The 17,257-nt window shown below is 44.1% G+C and overlaps 1 protein-coding gene across 29 annotated transcripts in view; it reads right to left on the reverse strand.

Moving 5' to 3' along the window:
• Positions 1-17,257, reverse strand: part of LOC129030496 (DNA-binding protein RFX8-like) — a 103,008-nt gene that overhangs the window by 57,616 nt on the left and 28,135 nt on the right. For 27 of the 29 annotated variants that reach the window (XM_063649094.1, XM_063649093.1, XM_063649103.1 and 24 more), the window contains one exon: positions 11,104-11,227. In XM_063649094.1, the coding sequence (XP_063505164.1) occupies positions 11,104-11,227 (124 nt within the window). Of the gene's footprint in view, positions 1-11,103; positions 11,228-11,328; positions 11,868-12,002; positions 12,148-17,257 lie in introns of those variants that run through there. The other 2 variants (XM_063649112.1, XM_063649107.1) reach the window with 2 other exon arrangements.

A 17,257-nucleotide genomic window follows, 5' to 3' on the forward strand; every position in this document is an offset into this window, starting at 1 on the left:
TTTTGACTTAGGATTATCTTGGCTATGCAGGCTCCTTTTTGGTTCCATATGAACTTTAAAGTAGTTTTTTTCAATTCTGTGAAGAAAGGCATTGGTAGCTTGATGGGGATGGCATTGAATCTATAAATTACCTTGGGCTGTATGGCATTTTCATGATATTGATTCTTCCTATCTATGAGCATGGAATGTTCTTCCATTTCTTTGTGTCCTCTTTTATTTCATTGAGCAGTGGTTTGTAGTTCTTGAAGAGGTCCTTCGCATCCCTTGTAAGTTGTATTCCTAGGTATTTTATTCTCTTTGTAGCAATTGTGAATGGGAGTTCACTCATGATTTGGCACTCTGTTTGTCTGTTATTGGTGTATAGGAATGCTTGTAATTTTTGCACATTGATTTTGTATCCTGAGACTTTGCTGAAGTTGCTTATCAGCTTAAGGAGATTTTGTGCTGAGAAGATGGGGTTTTCTAAATATACAACCATCTCATCTGCAAACAGGGATAATTTGACTTCCTCTTTTCCTAACTGAGTACCCTTTATTTCTTTCTCTTGCCTGATTGTCCTAGCTAGAACTTCCAACACCATGTTGAATAGGAGTGGTGAGAGAGAGCATCCTTGTCTTGTGCTGCTTTTCAAAGGGAATGCTTCCACTTTTTGCCCGTTCAGTATGATATTGGCTGTGGGTTTGTCATAAATAGCTCTTCTTATTTTGAGATATGTTCCATCAATGCCTAGTTTATTGAGAGTTTTTAGCATGAATGGCTGTTGAATTTTGCTGAAGGCCTTTTCTGCATCTATTGAGATAATCATCATGTGGTTTTTGTCATTGGTTCTGTTTATGTGATGGGTTATGTTTATTGATTTGCGTATGTTGAACCAGCCTTGCAGCCCAGGGACGAAGCCGACTTGATCATAGTGGATAAGCTTTTTGATGTGCTACTGGATTCGGTTTGCCAGTATTTGATGGAAGATTTTCGTATCGATGTTCATCAGGGATATTGGTCTAAAATTCTCTTTTTTTTTTTGTTATGTCTCTGCCAGGCTTTGGTATCAGGATGATGATGGCCAGATAAAATGAGTTAGGGAAGATTCCCTTTTTCTATTGATTGGAATAGTTTCAGAAGGAATGGTACCAGCTCCTCTTTGTACCTCTGGTAGAATTTGGCTGTAGAATCCATCTGGTTCTGCACATTTTTTGATTGGTAGACTATTAATTATTGCCTCAATTTCAGAATCTATTATTCAGAGATTCAACTTCTTCCTGGTTTAGTCTTGGGAGGGGGTAGGTGTCCAGGAATTTATCCATTTCCTCTAGATTTTCTAGTTTATTTGCATAGAGGTGTTTATACTATTCTCTGATGGTAGTGTGTATTTCTGTGGGATCAGTGGTGATATCCCCTTTATCATTGTTTATTGCATCTATTTGATTCTTCTCTCTTTTCTTCTTTATTAGTCTTGCTAGCGGTCTATCAATTTTGTTGATCTTTTCAAAAAACCAGCTCCTGGATTCATTGATTTTTTTGAAGGGTTTTTGTGTCTCTTATCTCCTTCAATTCTGCTCTGATCTTAGATATTTCTTGCCTTCTGCTAGCTTTTGAATTTGTTTGCTCTTGCTTCTCTAGTTCTTTTAATTGTGATGTTAGAGTGTCGATTTTAGATCTTTCCTGCTTTCTCTTGTGGGCATTTAGTGCTATAAATTTCCCTCTACACGCTGCTTTAAATGTGTCCCAGAGATTCTGGTACATTGTGTCTTTGTTCTCACTGGTTTCAAAAAGAACATCTCTATTTCTGCCTTCATTTTGTTATTTATCCAGTAGTCATTCAGGAGCAGGTTGTTCAGTTTCCATGTAGTTGTGCGGTTTTGAGTGAGTTTCTTATTCCTGAGTTCTAATTTGATTGCACTGTGGTCTGAGAGACAGTTTGTTGTGATTTCTGTTCTTTTACATTTGCTGAGGAGTGCTTTACTTCCAATTATGTGGTCAATTTTGGAATAAGTGTGATGTGGTGATTCTGTTGATTTGGGCTGGAGAGTTCTGTAGATGTCTATTAGGTCTGTTTGGTGCAGAGCTGAGTTTAGGTCCTGGATATCCTTGTTAACCTTCTACCTCATTGATCTGTCTAAAGTTGACAGTGGGGTGTTAAAGTCTCCCATTATTACGGTGTGGGAGTCTAAGTCTCTTTCTAGGTCTCTAAGGACTTGCTTTATGAATCTGGGTGCTCCTGTATTGGGTGCATATATATTTAGGATAGTTAGCTCTTCTTGTTGAATTGATCTCTTTACCATTATGTAATGGCCTTCCTTGTCTCTTTTGATCTTTGTTGGTTTAAAGTCTGTTTTCTCACAGGCAAGCATTGCAACCCCTCCTTTTTTTTGCTTTGCATTTGCTTGGTAGATCTTCCTCCACCTCCTTATTTTGAGCCTACGTGTGTCTCTGCACATGAGATGGGTCTCCTGAATATAGCACACTGATGGGCAATGATTCTTTATCCAACTTGCCAGTCTGTGTCTTTTAATTGGGGCATTTAGTCCATTTACATTTAAGGTTAATATTGTTATGTGTGAATTTGATCCTATCATTATGATGTTAGCTGGTTATTTTGCCCATTAATTAACGCAGTTTCTTCCTACATCGATGGTCTTTACAATTTGGCATGTTTTTGCAGTGACTGGTACTGGTTGTTTGTTTCCAAGTTTAGTGCTTCCTTCAGGAGCTCTTCTAAGGCAGGCCTCATGGTGACAAAATCTCTCAGCATTTGCTTGTCTGTGAAGGATTTTATTTCTTCTTCACTTATGAAGCTGAGTTTGGCTGGATATGAAATTCTGGGTTGAAAATTCTTTCCTTTAAGAATGTTTAATGTTGGCCTCCACTCTCTTCTGGCTTGTAGGGTTTCTGCTGAGAGATCCACTGTTAGTCTGATGGGCTTCCCTTTGTGGGTAAATTGACCTTTCTCTCTGTCTGCCCTTAACAATTTTTCCTTCATTTCAACGTTGGTGAATCTGACAATTAAGTGTCTTGGGGTTGCTCTTTTTGAGAAATATCTTTGTGGTGTTCTCTGTATTTCCTGAATTTGAATGTTGGCCTGCCTTGGTAGGTTGGAGAAGTTCTCCTGGATAATATCCTGAAGAGTGTTTTCTAACTTGGTTCCATTCTCTCCGACACTTTCAGGTACATCAATCAACGCAGATTTGGTCTTTTCACATAGTCCCATATTTCTTGGAGGCTTTGTTCATTTCTTGTTACTCTTTTTTCTCTAATCTTGTCTTCTCACTTTATTTCATTAATTTGATCTTCAATCATTGATACCCTTTCTTCCACTTGATTGAATTGGCTATTGAAGCTTGTGCATGCATCACAAAGTTCTCGTGCCATGGTTTTCAGCTCCATCAGGTCCCTTATGGCCTTCTCTACACTGTTTATTCTAGTTAGCCATTCATCTAACCTTTTTTCAAGGTTTTTAGCTTCCTTGCAATGGGTTCAAACATCCTCCTTTAGCTTGGAGAAGTTTGTTATTACCGACCTTATGAAGCCTATCTCTGTCAAATCGTCAAAGTCATTCTCCGTCCAGTTTTGTTCCGTTGCTGGCGAGGAGCTGTGATCCTTTGGAGGAGAAGAGGCGCTTGGTTTTCAGAATTTTCAGCTTTTCTGCTCCGGTTTCTCCCCATCTTTGTGGTTTTATCTACCTTTGATCTTTGATGTTGGTGACCTACAGATGGGGTTTCGGTGTGGATGTCCTTTTTGTTGATGTTGATGTTATTCCTCTCTGTTTGTTAGTTTTCCTCCTAACAGTCAGGCCCCTCAGCTGCAGGTCTGTTGGAGTTTGCTGGAGGTCCACTCCAGACCCTGTTTGCCAGGGTATCACCAGCAGAGGCTGCAGAATGGCAAATATTGCTGCCTGATCCTTCCTCTGGAAGCTTTGTTCCAGAGGGGCACCCACCATATGGGGTGTCTGTTGGATGCACCTGGGAGATGTCTCCCAGTCAGGCTATGTGGGGATCAGCAACCCACTTAAGGATGCAGTCTGTCCATTCTCAGAGCTTGAATGCTGTGCTGGGAGAACCACGGCTCTGTCTTCAGAGCTGTCAGACAGGGACATTTAAGTCTGCAGAAGTTGTCTGCTGCTTTTGTTCAGCTATGCCCTGCCCACAGAGGTGGAGTCCACAGAGGCAGTAGGGCTTGTTGCACTGCAGTGGGCTCCATCCAGTTCGAGCTTCCCAGCTGCTTTGTTTATGAACTCAAGTCTCAGCAATGGCCAATGCCCTGCCCCACCCCTCACCTGGCTGCATCCTCGCAGGTTGATCTCAGACTACTACTGCACTAGCAGGGAGCAAGTCTCCTTGGGCGTGGGACCCACTGAGCCAGGCACAGGAGGGAATCTTCTGGTCTGCCAGTTGCTAAGACCTTGGGAAAAGTGCAGTATTTGGGCAGGAGTGAAATGTTTTTCCAGGTACAGTCTGTCATGTCTTCCCTTGGCTAGGAAAGGATATCCCCCAACATCTTGAGCTTCCCAGGTGAGGTGACACCCCACCCTGCTTCAGCTCACCCTCCAAGGGCTGCACCCACTGTCCAACCAGTCCCAACAAGATGAACCAGGAACCTCAGTTGGATATACAGAAATCACCTGTATTCTGCGTCGATCTCACTGACAGCTGCAGATAGGAGCTGTTCCTATTCGGCCATCTTGGAAGCCAGACCCCATTTTCACTTTTTATTATCCATTTGTTTGCCTAATTTGTTTTCACTTTCTGGGTTTGATTAGTGAATGCTATCTTGTTTATCAGCACTTTGTTAGAGAGCCATGACATTACACTTATGACCAATAGAAGTCTGGTCTAGTTTCCGAATCAGCGAGGTTCATGACAAGCGTGGCATCCACGACATGCGTGTTGAGTGGAAATCCTGGATTATCATGAAATTACGAAACACAGAGCAGGGAAGCCACGATGTTTGGAGCTGTCAAGTAATTACTTCTGTTCTTTTTCTACACCCTGTCCGTAATCATTCAGTCCTTGCTTCTGCTTGGTTTCATGTTGCATCCCTCTTTCTTTCTTTTTTTTTTTTTAAATTAGCTCCCAAGCAGTGGGATTTGATGGAAATTTGAACCATTTTTCCTCTTTTCTGACTCCAGGTCCTACCTCTTCCTGCAGGAAGCCCACACAAGCTGGGATGAGGGGGAGGCAAGAAAAAAGAGCAGGGTAGGCAAGTTTGACACAATTAACACCTTGATCATGCCTCCAAATGCAGAGGGTCTTTCAGGGAAGGAGAACCAAAATGTACAGGAGAAAAATGACAGGAGATGACAGGCACGGTGGCTCACGCCTGTAATCCCAGCACTTTGGGAGACGGAGGCGGGTGGATCACGAGGTCAGGAGATCGAGACCATCCTGGCTGACACAGTGAAACCCCATCTCTACTAAAATACAAAAAAAAATTGCTGGGCCTGGCAGTGGGCACCTGTAGTCCCAGCTACTCCGGAGGCTGGAGAATGGCATGAACCCGGGAGGTGGAGCTTGCAGTGAGCCGAGATCATGCCACTGCATCCCAGCCTGGGCAACAGAGTGAGACTCCATCTCAAAAAAAAAAAAAAGAAAAGAAAAGAAAAGAAAAATGACAGGAGACAAAAGGAAAAGTCAGCCAAATCTAAATGCAGTATTAGAAGCTAGAAATTCCTGTTGTCAACAAGAGATTCTGACAACTTCATCTCCTCTAACTTAAGAAAATCATTGAAAAGCCTTCCTATATGTTTAGTTGCAAAGCAAAATCCAGATGCACATCTTAAGTACCTACAGAAATTATGAGAAAGTATGCAGCAGGCTCAGATTCTAGCCCTGAGAAATAATCTGGTGTTTGGGAGAGAAAAGCAGAAGTAAAGTGCCTGATTGTCTGGCAAAGTAACACTCTGTACATTGGATAATACTGAGTCACCCCAACCCCAGACTATCCTGTGATTTCATTTTAATATAGAGAGCAAACACAACACAGTTAAAATGAAAAAATCAACTGGGATAACTTGCAGAAAATATAATTAAGTTAAAAATTATATCCTGAACATAGAGAGAACTCAAACAAATCAATAGGAAATACACCCCAGTAGAAAATGATCTGGTGGTAATATGTACACACACAACATACACATGACCAAAGCGCATGCAAAAGTCCTCACCTTATAATCCAATAAATGCAAGTAGAAACAGCTAATTCTAATTTTTACCCAGCAAGTTTTCTGGGGTAGGAATGTTATGAATTTGTGTAAGAATACCATGAATCATCATCAGGGATGGGAACTGACTGCAATTGTTTATAGTTGGTTTCAAAAAGCAATTCAGCAGGCCACATGTGGGGATCTATCCTAAAAAAAATGACCAGATATGGATGGGGACTTACGGTGTTTAAAACAAAGGAAAATTACAAACAACCTGTATTTCCAATAAGGGATATGGTTAGGCTGGGCGCGGTGGCTCACACCTGTAACCCCAGCACTTTGGGAGGCCAAGACGCAGATGCATTGCCTAAGCCCAGGGGTCCAAGACCAGCCTGGGCAACTTGGCAAAACCCTGTCTCTACAAACAAAACAAAACAAAACAAAATTAGCCAGGTGTGGTGGCACACGTGTAGTCTCAGCTACTTGGGAGGCTGAAGTGAGAGGCTTGCTGGAGCCCAGGAGGCAGAGGTTGCAGTGAGTTGAGATCATGTCACTGTATTCCAGCCTAAGTGACAGAGCAACACTCTGCCTCAAAAAAAAGGGGGGGATATGGTTAAATAAATTATGGTACACCCCCCAAAATATTTCACAGCTATTATACAAGATGCACTTGAAAATATCTTAATGTGAAAATGCTTATGATATTTGAGGCAAAAAGAATGATAAAAGTTAGTATTTCTTGGGGGCTTTCCACGTCCCAGGACTGTTTTATTCCGTTTACATCTGTTTCTCATTCATTTCTTAAAAGAACCTCATGAAGTAGATACTATTATTAATATTACTATTATTAATATCCTCACTTTATATACGATGAAGTGGAAACAAGATGGTTATCTTACCCAGGGTTACAATCTAAGAAGTTCCATTCCAGGCTTGATGCTGTTAAAAATTTTACCACGTTACCTGATGGCTATCTGTCTGTCTGCCTGTGTGTCTGTCTATCTACCTATTTATTTTTATCAGTTAGGGTCCCAATAGGAAACAGCACACTCAAGTGAAAATAACTGAAGAAGAGTTTGTCGAAAGGAGTCTTTATAATAGGTGTGGCCAGGAGGTAAGGAAGCAATAAAGAGGCCATGCAGTACTCAAGGCCCAAAGAGGAAACAAAAATCAAATCAGGAAGAAGAAAGTCTTCTCAGGGGTCCTCTTGTCTAATTATTATCTGTCCGTCCATCATCCATCCACACATCAATCTTTCAATCCATCCAGCCTTGCAGCCTCTGTATGACAGGATGAGGCAAAAAGACAGCAGATAACATGCCATAAAGTGAATTGTGAGACACATACCCTAGGGGACTTGTGTCTTCCAGCATTTAGCTGAAATGTGGTTATAGAATGCTACAGAAGCCCTTAACACTAATCCCCCACAATGAGGTAGAGAGGATAGGACACATAAGGGGCTTTCCGGCTTCGAGACCACCCTCTTCCCTGGTGTGGGAGGGGTGTGGGCCCCCTCAGGCCTGAGTCACTCAAAGAGCAGCCTCAGACTCCTGGTGGGCAGTGAGGGCAGGGCTGGCCAGCAGCTCTGGCAGGAGAGTGGAAGAGATGGGTGCAGCTGTGGGTTCAGCCGGCTCATCCACCGTCTGTGCAGGCTGAGAATGGCTGCGTCCTCTCCATGGAAGAGCTGGCATGTGGGAGAGCCCAGACTCTGCCCTGTGAGACCCCTGGTCAGGCAGTCAGCCACAGCAGCCCTGGCAGATAGCCTGCCGGGCAGGCAGCATGTGACCGCTGAAAAGGGTCTTTCACCAAGCCTGGGGATGCACACTGGGACAGTCCCTGGGGATGCATGCTGAACACTACCACCGGGAGACAGGGTCCGCCTGCCCCCAGAGCCTGCAGCCATGAAATAAGTACTGTCCAGCCACTTACCTCCTTCTCTCCCTCCCAGAAGGGTCAGGCCACACCTGGTGAGCTGTGGGAGGAGGCAGAGGGAGGGAAGAAGCCCCAGGCCTAGTTCTCTGTGGCAAGATACCAAGCTGGAGGGGGCGAGGAAACAGCTCTACTTTAAACTGAGTTCAGAGTTTTGATATTTTCTGGGACTGGGTACTCTAAGCATCAGACTGATGACATTGTTGGGTAGTTACAGTGACAACAAAACTTGGTGTCATCCAAGAGTTTCCAGCAAGGTCATGCTGATTGCTCAAATGCTCACTCAGGAGCTGAGGAAGAACCAGCCACTGGACACCTTCAGACACAGAACAGGAAGATGAAGTCGCCATGTGGTTACTTCTCCAGCTCCTGCCGGTCCCATATGTGTGCATGAGTGAGTGTGCACATCTGCAAATGAACTACACACATGGGCCTGTATCTCTGGACAGGGAAGTGATAGCTGGCATTCATTTTCTTCTTTTTACACATTCTCCTCTAATTTCCACATTTCCTACAAAAGGGATGTAGTCCTTTTATAATCAGAAAAACATCAGCAAATGTTATTTCAAAAGAGGAAGTCAGCCTTCCGGAAATTCCCTAATCCATGTAAAATATCACTTGTACCCGGAATGAGCCTTACCCATCACATGCCCAGTACCGCCACAAAGAGCAAGAAACATTCCAACATCTGCACAGGAACTTGGTGAGAAACCGACTCTATTCCCAGGGGAGGAGGGAGGAAGTGAGAATTGCGGATTTGGTTGTTTCTCTTGTAAACATACTTTGGGATCATATCCTTTTCCTTTCCCCTCCCTTCTCCATTTAGTCACAAATTCAGCAGCACAGAGACCCTTCCCAATACCAGCTCAACTGATGTGGCCCATTTTTCAGGCAAATTTCCAATGAGAGCTGAAAGTTAGTACCTTGGCATCTTGAGGAATTCTAGAGGAATCTGAGAGTACTGAGATAAAAAATGCTTCCTAGCTGCATGTAGTCACACACTGGAGTCCCTTTAACTTTTTTTCTAATGCTTTGCAGTGGAATTACCATGAAGGTGAAACAGCCTTATAAAAAGATCTTTAAAAGTTCATGAAAAAGAGTTTTTGCTATGTTAGAAAAGGAGGTAGGAATCCCGTGGAGCTAAAACACATCAAGCCAAAGTCACCCACTTCCCTCTGATAAGGGTAGTAGATGGCTGGATGGGAAAAGGCTGCAGGGCCAGGATACCCAGCACTCAGCTCAGCCTTGGATGATGTTTCCCAATATTTGGAGTGATGAAATGGCAAAATATGACCTGGATGAGAGCAGCTGGGGGAATTCCCAGCTAGTGGGAAAGCCTTAGAGTCACCTAGCAGGATGACTTGATAAGACACACTTTTCAAACATAGCCACTTCAGCAGGTAGGGAAGACTAGATGAAGCAGGTTGGGAATTCTATGATTCAAGAATATAGTGAGAAATAGAACTGCAGGTCAAAACTGAATAGGTGGCCAGGCACACTGGCTCACCCCTATAATCCCAGCACATAGGAAGGCGGGCAGATCATGAGGTCGGGGGATCGAGACCATCCTGGCCAACATAGTGAAACCCACTCTCTACTAAAAAAAATACAAAAAATTAGCTGGGCGTGGTGGTGCACACCTGTAGTCCCAGATACTTGGGAGACTGAGGCATGGGAATCGCTTGAACTCAGGAGGCGGAGGTTGAAGTGAGCCAAGATTGTGCCACTGCACTTCAGCCTGGCAACAGAGCAAGACTTTGTCTCAAAAAAAACAAAAAACAAAAACAAACAAACAAAAAACACAAAAAACTGAAGAGGTAAAATACAATAGGAATAAGAGTATAACTACTCTTGGGTCCAAATAGTTAATTACATGATGATAACAGTCTGATAACAAGAACAACATTTTGTATTTATATAGAGTATTAATATTTTACAGTTTACAAGACTGTTTTGGGAGGCTTACCTTAGTTTCAACTCTTTAGAAAAAAATACTTAAGGGTTGTTTCTGTTGACTACAAGCTTAAAGTGAACAGATACAGAAAAATAAAAGCCAATAGTAGCCAAAAAAAGGTAAGTGCTCTTGTCCTTTGAGCACATCTGAGGCAGTGGGTTGCACCCTTGGGGCCACCTTTAAGAGAAACATCAATAATTGAAGTCATAACAAAACAGGTGGGCAGGGAGGTGAAGGGAAGACAGGGAGAGGTGAACAGTTGTTTCAAATATGTGAGCAGCCTCCATATTAGAAGATTCTGTGACTATCAGAAACGTAGAGTTTCCACAAATGACCAGAAGTTTCAAAGATGAAGACTGTGTTTGGAAGAATGGATCTAATCATTTCGATGTTTTGCAGGTACAATTGAAATCCACAGGATTGCTGTGGGGAGGATAATGGTTTGGCCACATCCCTTGATGTCACTCAGCCATGCACTCCCTGACACTGCAAGGTCACTCCTGGACATACAGATGCAAGAGGCAGGAGGCTCATTTGAACCTGGGAGGTGGAGGTTGCAGTGAGCCAAGATTGCACCATTGTTGCAGCCTGGGCAACAAGAGGGAAATTCTGTCTTGGAAAAAAAAAAGAAGATCTTAATCTCCAGAGGAGATCTTTTAAGAGCCAATAAGTTCTCTCAGCACAACCAAATTATGAGAAACATCAGTTGTCCGATATCACAAAGTGGCTCTCAGCTTGTGTGGTGCCAAAGCAGCTCTCAGAGCTTGGTGCTTCTATGCAGGGAATACCATCCCAGCAAATCTGGCTCCCTGAGGAGTGCTTGGAGCTGCCATAATTACATTCCCTTAGGTGCTACCCATTCCTCATCCTTCGCGGCCCCTCACTATGAAGTGTGGACAAAGGGAAGTGGCTAACAGGACGGCTCTTCAATTAGCTGAAGGATGTTGACCAGCTGGTGGGAAGGAAGCCAAAGATACCCACTGAAAATCCATTAGACTCAAATACATTGCAACATTTCCTCCAATAACTTGCTTCCCTTTTTTGCACTCAGTGAATAGAGCGTTCTTAATCTTCAACAACTTACCTTCCCAAAGGTGGCTGGGTTGACTTGGTTCTCAGTGTTTTGCCCACAGGTCTCCACGTAAATCTCATACATGAGACAGCGAGGGAGGCTGCACCCTTTGCAAATGCAGAAGTTGTCGACCAACCTGGAGGAGAGGAGGACAAAGAAGAGGAAATTGGCATTTGTTTTTCTAGAGCAAAATATTTTGACAAAATCAATGGTCAAGATGTGTATGAGATTCCATACTTATGAAACATGTATAATTTATTGGATGAATCCCTGCGAAGGCTCACAACTGGCATCACTATGTACCCATTTGTCCTTAGGCCAGTGTTAAGTATATTGACTGCGGCTTTTAGAAGATCAGAAGCGCATAACGTGTTTCTGTTTTTGTTTGTTTCCTGGCAGGTTGGCATGCTAAAAAGAAGTTCAAATTAGGACTTCAGCAGACGCTGTTTCATAGACCTTTACAAAGGTTACAGCCAAGAGCTACATAACTACAAAGTGGAGAATTATTTATTCCACTTTATGAATAAGACACAAAACAATACCCAGGTAAATCCTATCACCCCTGCAGGCCAACCTGGCTTCCCAGGCCCCATTTTCACATCCTTCCCTCTGTGATCCCTGTTCCTCTGAAGCAGTTGCTTGCATGGTTCTTAAACCCCTGTGGTTAGGGCAGGCCATTATGTTTGGAGTCTTTGAATTGCAATGAGGTGTAAAACGCAAGACACAAAGACACACCAAGAGAGGCAGAGTGCTTTGGCTCTGCTTTCTTCCCTATTGGTACAGAGCCAGAGCAGCACAGAGAGAATGCAGCAGTGCCTGTGAACGCACCTGCGGTGCCTGTGACCTCTGCTCAAAGTGGGACCTTCAACTACCCAAATGCTCCTGGTCTGGGGGCAGAGTGTATTCCTTACCAATGAAGGGCTCTGGCTGAGGTTCACAGACCACCCCCGGCCCCTGGGGACAGCCAGGTGCCTGTTCCAGCAGCAGTATGTGAGTGTGGGGGTGAGTGGTGAAGGTGGCCTGGGTCAGAGAGGGTCCGTAGTGACATCCAGCCACGACCTTCCTTTCCCAGTGGGATAGACTGTCGTTCTTTAAAAAAAATACACAAAGCAAGCCAGTATAACTCTTAAACAAAGAGGAATATTTATTTAGCAGAGACTTTACAGACAATACATCTCCCTGGCATTTGTTTTTTTAGAGCATAATATGAGTATTTTGCTCTAGTTGGGTATATAGGCAGTATACAGCTGATCTTCCGGAATGAGGCACACTAGGCCCAAATTTACTTTCCTTGGGCACTAAAGGACATAGTCACAATTGTTAACCCCACTGGCTTCCCAGAAAAAAAGACACATGGACATAAGGAATGGGGGAATCTCTGGCCCTGCAATGCTTCCTTGGGGTAACAAATTACCACAGGCCCAGTGGCCTCAAACAACAGAAATGTATTCTCACAGTTCTGGAAGCTGGAAGCTTAAAAATCCAAGTGCCAGCAAGGTCGGTTCCAACCAGAGGCTCTGAGGGACACCCTGCTTGATATTTTTCTCCTTGTTTCTGTTGATTTCTGGAAATCCTCAGTGTTCCTTGGCTTCACTCCAGTCCCTGCCTGTGTCTTACACAGCCTTCTCCCTGTGTGTCCATATCTCTGTGAATTTTATTGTTTTTCTTTTTCGTATTTTTTTAGTACAGACCGGATTTTGCCATGTTGGCCAGGCTGGTCTTGAACTCCTGGGCTCAAGCGATCCACTCACCTCAGCCTCCCAAAGTGCTGGGATTACAGGCGTGAGTCACCGTGTGTGGCTAGTAGCACTGTGAATTTTCTTATCAAGATACCAGTGACTGGATTTAGAGCCCATCCTAATTCAGGATGACTTCAACTTAACCAATTACATCTACAAAGATCCTATTTCCAAATAAGGTTACATTCTGAGGTTCCGGGTGGACATGAGTTTTTTTTGGGAGGATGCTATTCAACCCAGCACAGGCATCAAGGAAGTAGATTTTTCTGGGATGCTTCCCTAAATCATTGTGGGAGCCTGACACTTCAGATACTTCACAATGGCTTAAATGCAGCTGCTACTGCATCAATTATTTGGCTCGAGGTTGAGTACAGGGTGATATCTATTGATGGGATGGTGGGATGGGGGAGTGGCAGATTCATATATATAGTCAGTATATATATATGTGTGTGTGTATATATATATGTATGTATGTATGTATGTAGACAGAGAGAGAGAGAGAGAGAGAGAGAGAGAGACTCCCTCTGGAATGCAGTGGTGCAATCATAGCTCACTGCATCCTTAAACTCCTGGGCTCAAGGGATCCTTCTGCCTTAGCCTCCTGAATAGCTGGGACTACAGGCGTGTGACCATGTCCAGATACTTAAAAAAAATTTTGTAGAGGCAGGGTCTCACTATGTTGCCCAAGCTAGTGTTGACCTCCCATCGTCGAGCAATCCTCCCACTTGGCCTTCCAAAGTGCTGGGATTACAGGCACAAACCACTGCACCTGCCTTCTATTTCTTTTGTTAAGACACTACTTGTTGATATATGAAAAACTCAATATTGGAAGTATCACAGAAAGACGTTGGCTAAATCCGGGAAACTGAGGCAAAATGTGATGTGCATTGAATTCAAACTCACTTCTGTTTATTCATAGTTACTCCAGATTTAGTTAGGGAATTATCTCCTTAAAAAAGAAGTGTAAAAAATACAAACTCCTTAAAATGAACTGTAGTTTTCCACATTTGCTGATTGTTCTTTCCTGTGACAGATGCTCATTTGTTCTAAGTCTCTATGAATTGCTGTCCTCCAATTTCAAAATGATACTACCAAGCCTGCCTGTTACCTAAGTGGAAGAGGAAGGCCAAATAATACTCTTAATAAGAATAATAGTAAAGGTCTGTGGCCAAGAGTCCTTTCTATGCCACACATGTAAAGAAAGGGCTGCCTTCGGATGTGAGCCCTGTGTGGCTGCCTTGATCCTGTCAGTTCCAAGAGATTCATCCTGTTTCTGACCATGTGTCTGTGGTCATTTGCCCAACATTCTAAGCCAAATCGCAGAGGCTGACCAATGGCAGCCAGTCAGCATACAGTAACCGGACAAGCAGAAGGTTTGAAAGTGGACTTTGTCACCCAGTAGTTGCCTCAGCCTTCAGTGTCCACACACATGGGAAATTATGATCGTGACTATTACCCTGCGCTTTGAACATCAAAGACCCAGGTTTCCATGCTGACTCTGAGACACCTGAGAGATTTGTGATCAGAAAACAAGCACATGACGTGCCCACTACCCTGGCTTGCACACAGAAGCTCTTATTATTATCATTTTTATGTCTACCATCAAAATCCGGAATGGAAGCAAGAAAGATGCTGATGTTGGCAGAGTGGCTGCACAGAGCACCTGCTGTAGGTGAGCCTGACTTCCAACTGCCTGGGGCTCCAAGGAGAGACTGAATGGGGACTGGCAGAACTGCTGGCAGGTGACATTGGTTAAGGGTTTTATACTCTGCCATCAAAATGTCCTTTGGTGATACACCTGGGAATAAAGCCTGTCTACATTTGGAGTGAATCAGATCACTAGATTCCTTGCTTAGCTTCATAATAACACTATTTTCCTGGTCTTGCCATCAGACAAGGTGGATTATTAAGATTTTGAGACCATTCATGATGTTCTCCTCACTTTGAGTGATGAACAATCTGATGATTACTGACTTCAGAGCACAAATACTTAGCCAGTGGTTCACACATTTTGAGTACTCGTTTTTTTTTTTTTTTTTTTGAGATGGAGTCTCACTCTGTCACCCAGGCTGGAGTGCAGTGGCGCAATCACGGCTTAATGCAAGCTCCGCCTCCCAAGTTCACGCCATTATCCTGCCTTAGCCTCCCGAGTAGCTGGGACTACAGGTGCCTGCCACCTCGCCCGGCTAATTTTTTGTATATTTAGTAGAGACGGGGTTTCACCATGTTAGCCAGGATGGTCTCGATCTCCTGATCTTGTGATCCACCTGCCTCAGACTCCCAAAGTGCTGGGATTACAGGCGTGAGCTACCGCGCCCAGCCTCTGAGTACTCTTTAAAGAAAAATGTCATGAGCAACTGGGCACAGTGGCTCATGCCTGTAATCCCAGCACCTTGGGAGGCTGAGATGGGCAGATCACCTGAGGTCAGGAGTTCAAGGCCAGCCTGGCTAACATGGCAAAACCCCATCTCTACTAAAAATACAAAAATTAGCTGGGCGCAGTGGTGTGTGCCTGTAATCCCAGCTTCTCAGGAGGCTGAGGTAGGAGAATCACTTGAACCCGGGAGGCAGAGGTTGCAATGAGCCAAGATCGTGCCACTGCACTCCAGCCTGGGAGACAAAGTGAGACTCCATCTCAAAACAAACAAACAAAAAAAAAACAAAGAAAAATGTCATGAGCCCCCCACACTAGGAACTAGAGTACCTTTTCGATCCGGCTGATCAAAAGCTACCATAAATTCTACACCTTTCCAAACAAATTTGTATTTTTAAAATTTCAACAGAGTCTGCAGAAATTTGTAAAAGTCTATGTGGGAGATAGTTGTGTAGTCTACAGCCAGGGCTCAGCATGCATTGGGATTAGGTAATGCTTAGGTTTTGCCTGGTCTGAAGCCAGGGGTTAGACCTGCTAGGTCTGCACTCCAGCAAGGAAGTCAGATCACTGTTCTTCATTCCTTTGTGCTCCCCAGAGCTTTAACCCCACCTCTCCCCATTTCTGCAGTCTTTCCTGTCCATGAAACAGAAAGCTTCTATTACCTCTGGCCCCTGAGACTTGGCCAAGCTCTCCTGGGGCCTTTCTCCTGGGAGAATTTATCCAATGTGGATGACAATGGCACTGATGTCTCTAACACATGTTGGGGTCCTAACAAGTGACTGATTAGAAGACAAAACAATGAAGTAATGTGGAAAATGGCAGGTTTCCTCCACAGGACAACAGTTGGGCCCCTCCCTGGTCTTTCACTCAGACACTGGCTAACGGAGATGTCTCCGGGCGTTCAGACCCCTTGCTCTGCACTACCCACCACTGCTCCTCCAGCATTGGAGATACTTTGCAATACCAGAGGCTGTTCTTGATGTTGATGTTAAAACCACTAGTACCAATCGTCTGTTTTGGGTTTTTTATTTTGTTTTGAGATGGAGTTTCACTCTTGTTGCCCACGCTGGAGCAGAGTGGCACAATCTTGGTTCACTACAACCTCCACCTCCCAGGTTCAAGCGATTCTCCTGCCTCAGCATTCAGAGTAGCTGGGATTTACAGGCGCCCGCCACCACACCCAGCTAATTTTTGTATTTTTAGTAGAGCCAGGGTTTCACTGTGTTAGCCAGGCTGGTCTCGAACTCCTGAGCTCAAGTGATCCACCTGGCTCAGCCTCCCAAAGTGCTGGGATTACAGGCCCGAGCCACCACACCCGGCCTCAACGATCTGTTAAACATACCACCTCATCAACTGGATGTCTAAAGAACAGCCTTCCCCAATGAAACAGTGAACCCTCCCTTATTTCCATTGCCTCCACCCCCCAACCTTGAAGAGAGGCCTATAGGGATAGGAACTTGTAATATGGGACTTGAATAAGTCAGACTCTCTGCTAAAATGGCCTACACCAGGGGCATCCAATCTCTTTTCCTGGGCTACACTGTAAGAAAAATTGTCTTGGGTCACATATAAAATACACTAACACTAATGATAGCTGATGAGCCAAAAAAAAAAAAAAGCTCATAATATTTTAACAAAGTTTATGAAGGCCCAGCGTGGTGGCTCACACCTGTAATCCCAGCACTTTGGGAGGCCGAGGCAGGTGGATCACTTCAGGTCAGGACTTCCAGACCAGCCTGGCTAACATGGTGAAACCTTGTCTCTAAGAAAAATAAAAAAATTAGCACGGCATGGTGGCGCAGACCTGTAATCCCAGCTACTACGGAAGGATAAGGCAGGAGAATCACTTGAACTTAGGAGGCGGAGGTCACAGTGAACCAGATCATGCCACTGCACTCCAGACTGGACAACAGAGCAAGACTCTGTCACAAAAAAAAAAAAAAAGGAAAAGAAAGTTTACAAATCTGTGTTGGGACTCATGCAAAGCTGTCCTGGGCCTCATGCAGCCCTTAGACCAAGGGTTGGACAAGCTTGGTCTAGACCATCATAGGCC

This window comes from Pongo pygmaeus, chromosome 12 (genome assembly GCF_028885625.2).
Source record: "Pongo pygmaeus isolate AG05252 chromosome 12, NHGRI_mPonPyg2-v2.0_pri, whole genome shotgun sequence".
NCBI classification, from domain to species: domain Eukaryota; kingdom Metazoa; phylum Chordata; class Mammalia; order Primates; family Hominidae; genus Pongo; species Pongo pygmaeus.